The 5,968-nt window shown below is 40.3% G+C and overlaps 1 protein-coding gene across 1 annotated transcript in view; it reads left to right on the top strand.

Annotated features, from left to right (window-relative positions):
- Nucleotides 1-5,467, top strand: part of LOC104957473 (growth arrest-specific protein 7-like) — a 9,974-nt gene extending 4,507 nt beyond the window's left edge. Inside the window, exons 2-4 of the mRNA XM_010785110.1 lie at nucleotides 2,857-2,934; nucleotides 3,278-3,366; nucleotides 4,597-5,467. Coding sequence (XP_010783412.1) covers nucleotides 2,857-2,934; nucleotides 3,278-3,366; nucleotides 4,597-4,686 — 257 coding nt within the window. The 3' untranslated portion in view covers nucleotides 4,687-5,467. The remainder of the gene's footprint in view (nucleotides 1-2,856; nucleotides 2,935-3,277; nucleotides 3,367-4,596) is intronic.
- The last annotated feature ends 501 nt before the right edge of the window (nucleotides 5,468-5,968 follow it).

The following is a 5,968-nucleotide window of genomic DNA, read 5'->3' as shown; positions in this document are numbered from 1 at the left end:
ATACAGACTGTATGTTAAATGGATATATCCGCCTTCTTTCATTTATCTTTCCATTCCCACAACAATATACATAAAGAAATGGCATATTTTGGACATAGTTCGAATGGTGATTAATCATGATTAATTAATGTTTAAGCTGTGATTAATCTGATTTAAAAATGTTAATCTTTTGACAGCCCTACTATTATTATTATTATTCTTATTAAACAATTAACTCAAAACTCCTGTTGTGATGTTAAACTGGGAGGGTTTCCTCAGATCTCTTTTTTTTTTTTTTTTTTCTTGTAACAAGGTTTATGGGCTTACGTTAAGCAGTAGAAGGATCATTTCCCAAAGCTAGACGTGCGCTAGAACAAAGGAGTTCCTCAGAGAGAAATAAATAGTTTTTTTCTTCTTTTTTCATCTGCATGTTAATTAAAACAGCAGCAGAATCTATATCCTGGCTCCTAAACATTTTTGCTGAGGGCTCAGAAAACCCCCAAGCTCCATGTTCTGCAATGAAGCTGGCTTTCGGGAAGATGGCGTGGATATGTAGGCTATCATTCAGCCCTAGTCTTTTACATCCATTTAATTCAAATGTACACTCATACATTATGAGTATGGTATATTTTCCTTCATCAAGACTATTCAGGATGGACAACCTTTCAGACCTCAGCTGATCTTTGAAAAGCTGGCTGAAATCATCCCTGCTTCTGCTACATTTGCATCACAGTATCTGAAGCTATGAATCCGATCTCTCAACTGTATAAATAGAAACTATTATCATTTAATTGTGATGTAAAACATTTTTTTTAATGGTATTTTTACTGCTTTCCTGTTGGCAAGTCACACAATGTAGGACATTCTCTGAGGTAAGTAGATTATGATGTATGTCTTTGCATTAGTACCCTATATTTCTTAAAATATTGAGTTTTATTAGAATTTAATGGAGAGGAATATTGTGTCTTTAGAGCCAGTGAGTTAAGGCTGTTATAATATTATTATGATATATTATTATAGTTAGGGGCGGCAGTGGCTTCAGCTCACGCCCCGATCGGACCAAAAATAGCTCCTCGCAGGGTCTTGCAAATGCATGTGAATGTGTGCACCTATATGTCACCTGTATTCCAATGCATGTGTGTTTTTGTACTGTGTGTGTGTATTAATATACATATATGTATATATATACAAACAGAGTGGGGAAACTGAATTCCCTCCTAGGGGGATCAATAAAGTTAATCTTAATAATAACAGCAGCATTATGCACCTACTGACCAACTGAAAGCACAGCTACAGGGGGGGGGTTGTCTGTAGCAGGTCCTAATGAATTTGATGCAACAAACAATAATAAATAGCTTTCTGGGGTACAAATAAGGTATATTCAACAATGCCAGGATAATATGCTACCATTGCATGATTGAAATGTGCTTAGCGTTATACAACAACACAAAAAAACAAAATACATTGATTAAGAATGGACAACCGAGTGGTTAGGGCAGTGGTTCTCAAACTTTTTCTGTCATTCCCCACTTTGAACAGGTGGGCCTTTTCAAGCCCCACCTGTTCCTCATCGCTCCAATGAAATGGTAGGCCAAGCTTAACATTTTCAAATGTATCGTTCGTAAAACAGGGGTCTCCAACCTTTTTTAGCATGAGAGCTACTTTAAAAAAATAGAACAATTCGTGAGCTACTTTTACTCCTCTTTTTAGTTTTTTTTGCAGTGTATATATTTAGCACATTTTAACATTATTATATGCTTACCTTTAACCTTTGTGTGCTGTTTGGGTCTGTGGGACCCGTTTTCAGGGATGTAACGATACCAAAAACTCAAGGTACGATAATATCGCGATAAAAAGTCCACGGTACGATATTTATCGCGATATTGAAAAATAAAGACAAAAAATGTGATTTAAAAAAATTATAATTCTTTATTAAATAATAAATCTGATTTGTACAGCATTTTAGTAGGATAGTAGTATTTAAAGTGTCAACAATATAATAATCAGACCCTGCAATAGAATAAATCAAGTTTCACTTTAGTTTTTCAAGTAACTCTACTCACTCTCTAACTCACTCACTCAGCATCATCAAGGTTATCTTTTAGGAATATGAGCATGTCCGCATTTTCAGGTAGAAGCTGGGATGTTTGGGCGTTTACAATATCCCCTGCTGTGGAAAAAACTCTCTTGCTTGGTACTGATGTTGCTGGGACAGAGAGATATGCTTTGGCCATGGGTGACAGCAGTGGGTAAAACTGTGCATTGTCAAATAAGTCTGTAAATGATTTTGGTTTCAGTTGTGTGTGTGTGTGAGCAGGCTCGGATTGGCCATCGGGAGTATCGGGACTTTTCCCGGTGGGCCGCTGCCGTTGGTGGGCTGCTGCCTTCGGTGGGCCGCTGCCTTCGGTGGGCCGCTGGCTCTGGCATAGGTAGGCCGTGGACTTTCACAGTGCCGCTGCGCAGGTACCGCATCCACCGACGCAAACACACAGCGGCGCTGTGAAAGTCCACCGCCGTTGCGAGTCTCCGGCTGTAACAGTCCACTACTGCCCACGAGGACCCGGGTTCGATTCCGGCCTGAGGTCCAAAACATGTATTAAAAAAATAATAAACTCCCGTTCATCGCATCCATTCGCGACCCACCTTTGACATCTCTGCGCCCCACACTTTGAGAAACGCTGGGTTAGGCTATAAAACTTAACAGATCCCACTCCAAAGTGAAATAAATGTGGAACACTGTAAGATCTGTTTAACTACTGACTGAAGTGCAAAGTATGCAACCATTCACTTTCAATGTGAACACTGTGACAAGAGTATGACAGCTGGTAGGCATTCCGGTTTCCTAATGCCCCCCCCTTCTCCTTAACACTCCATCAGAGACGACATGGGAGAGACCGTCCAGTGCCCCTGGGACCCCAAACACCTGCCTCTGCCACAGACCCCCCCTGCCAATAGGTAGGGTCTGCAGTTTGTCAGCACCCTGTTCAGCAAACACACTTCCTGTGACTCATCTCTGCCCTGCTGGGAGGCCTCCTCCATTTCTGTTGATTACATTTTCATCAGTTGCTAAATATTTAGGAAGGAATTTGCACCAAACTTATTGGTGAATTTATGAATAGTTAGTGGAACCCAATCAAGATCTCTATTATTTATCTGTGCTTGCCTCATATAAGACATAATATACACACAACAAGAAGGAAACGTTCATCCTGGATCAGCAAAGGTTACAGCCAATCAGCACCAAATAACTAAGGACTTTCTCTTTCCCTCTCACCCTCTTTCTCTCATTTCTCTCCAGTAAATGGATTTCACTCAAGTGGTAGTCCGTTGCATCATGTGGAACATTCACACAACAGTGTGGTTAGGAAAAGCAGTTCAGAGCCACAGGTAAAGCCGTTAAACTATTCAAACAAACCCTTTTCCTCTACCACTGGTCAAACCTCACCCAATGAGCTTTATGGGGCTGACACACATGGTAAATAGACTGCATATATGTAGCGCTTTATACAGGGAGCATCAACTGCAGGGGCTGGGATCAAACCCACAACCTTCCAATGGAAGGGCGACCAGCACTGCCTCACAGGCACAGTTGCCACAATTGCTTGAATTACCCGATTTGGCCTCAGGAGTTCATACGTTACTTTGTGTTAGACAGATAAGCTAATTGCCTTTACTAAACAGTTACTACGCAGATCTGTAAGGTTTGCTAATATAAACACACATAAAAGTGAAAAAATCAATAATTAGTTGAAAACGAATCAGTTTTTGCCAATCAATGCAGTTCTTCAGGAAAATAGCAAGCTGGTTGCCAGACGACATACAGACGTTGTGGAGCTTGATTAAATATTTGGCTGATTAATAAGATTTATCTTAGACTATTAAAATACACTGTTTAAGCGTCGCCTTTCAGAAAGCTTAGGGCCCAGGGACAGACATTTACCTTAGCATCATTCTCAGGGGGTTGACCAGCTTTTCTTCTGCTGCCTATTTCAAGAATGGGATATTTCAAAGGTCTCTTTCTTGGGGTGTGGGCAAATAGCTCTATAGCGCCCCCTACAAAGTTGCTAACAGGCAGCCTCTCAGCAGTATTGTAAATCCAACAGGAAGTTAGTCATCTTCTGAGCTTTTGAGAAGTTAGAGTTTTTATTTTTGTTGAGAACTTAGAGTTGCTTGGGCAGGGTCTCTAATAAATCATCAGTCTGACCTCAGTTCCAGCTCTCCTGTGTGCTCCTTGTGTTCCAGTTCTTTGCTCCAAGAATCTCATCACATAAGTCATTTTCTATTTTATGTGCAGTCCATTTTTTACTTTTCACATGCCGCATTTAAACAAGCTCCTCCTACGGATTTCATCCAACCAACTTCCAATGTTGTCGGTACTATCATAACACCTTGATGATCTAAAGTGTTTTAAAGCTTTAGTCTCCATCCCAAGCCCTCGCCGTGTCTTGGTGGAGAAAAAGTTTACTCAGAACACAGTAAATTACTACTAATTTGTTAGGTGTGTGTGTGTGTGTGTGTGTGTGTGTGTGTGTGTGTGTGTGTGTGTGTGTGTGTGTGTGTGTGTGTGTGTGTGTGTGTGTGGCGGTCATGTCTGACAGAGGTGTGTTCTCTCTGCAGAGCCCAGGATCAACGTCAGCTACCAGGAAACAGAACAAGGAAACTACAGTCACAGTGAGTGTGGAGGATAACAGGAACTCTGATCTCTGAACCCCCCCTGACCCCTCCCTGCCTCTCTACAGTAGCCCTGAAGGAACACATTTGATCCCATCAGAGAAAGGCTTCAGTATTTCTTCAGTCTTAGTTTAAAACCACAAGCTGGAGACATTTTCTAGGTTGACTAGCATGGAATTCCTTGAGATTAGCATGATGATTAAGAGCAGATATTTTCCCCGCATATATTTAGCTATTTAGTCCAAGATCGGAGGCTCTTTGACACTAAGGGGGCAGTACAGGTCATTATTTTATAATTAATGGATTCAGTATTTCTTTAAATAACAGTTTGTGTCTAAAAAAACAAGAAGATTGAACAGGGTGATTTCCATAATAAAGTGAACATGTATTACACATTGTTGAGGATCCTTACATTTGTGTTGTATCAAGCATGGTACACATGCAGTTTATATGGATTTCGGTGTCAGATTTATTTGTTTTTCAGATTGAAGTAGAAAAAGCTCTGTCAGTAGCAGACTTGCAAACAATACAAAGACCTCACTTGAGAATGTTGGGGGTAGCCTTGCCCTGGTCTCCACCAGAGGAGGGGGTGGGGGGGGGCAGTTGAAACCACTCCAGCTGTCAATGTCTGGACCTCAGCAGTGACACATTAATCTGTATAAACCATGGTAAGGTTGAACTCCAGTTATTGTTTCCAATCCGAATACTGGCTCTGAAGAAGTCATAAGCTGTTTGTGGTGCCACTGAAGAAGAAGAATTGCATCCTTGCTGCAGGGTGTTTGCCTTCTGAGGTGAGCTGGAAGAAATTAAAAAAGTTAGCCCTAGTCTTTGTTAAACTTGGGTCTATTTGTATCTTAATTGTCATTAAAAGATTTTTCATTTATTTTCCTTTTGAGATGTGTGGTTTCTTTCCCTTTCCATTTCAATGGTAATGCATAACTGAATTGGCAGCTGAAGAAGATGCATTTGCTTTTAAAAAAAAAACATTATCATTTTCTTTTGCTAAACTTTGAAATTATGACTTGTCGAATCCTAACCTTAAGCCACTGGTTTTAGAGAATTGTATTTTGTATTCTGTATGAATGATTTTCAAAAAGCAGTGATTATCTTCTTCTTTCTCTACGACCCTGGAATTTCACAAGAAAGGAAAAATAATCAAGCTCTCAGCATTATAGGATCAGTGTACTGTTCTTTTAACCCCAGACAGCTCACAGCAGGGAGCCTGCTGCCTATCATCTAAGAAATAGTCCTTCACTGTCAAACTGATGACAATGTTTTCAGTAGTATTCAACATGCTTATTAGTGTGAATGCTGTAAC

This window comes from Notothenia coriiceps, unplaced genomic scaffold (assembly GCF_000735185.1).
Source record: "Notothenia coriiceps isolate Sejong01 unplaced genomic scaffold, NC01 NC01_scaffold00027141, whole genome shotgun sequence".
Taxonomy (NCBI): domain Eukaryota; kingdom Metazoa; phylum Chordata; class Actinopteri; order Perciformes; family Nototheniidae; genus Notothenia; species Notothenia coriiceps.
This window is presented reverse-complemented; position numbering and strand designations above follow the sequence as displayed.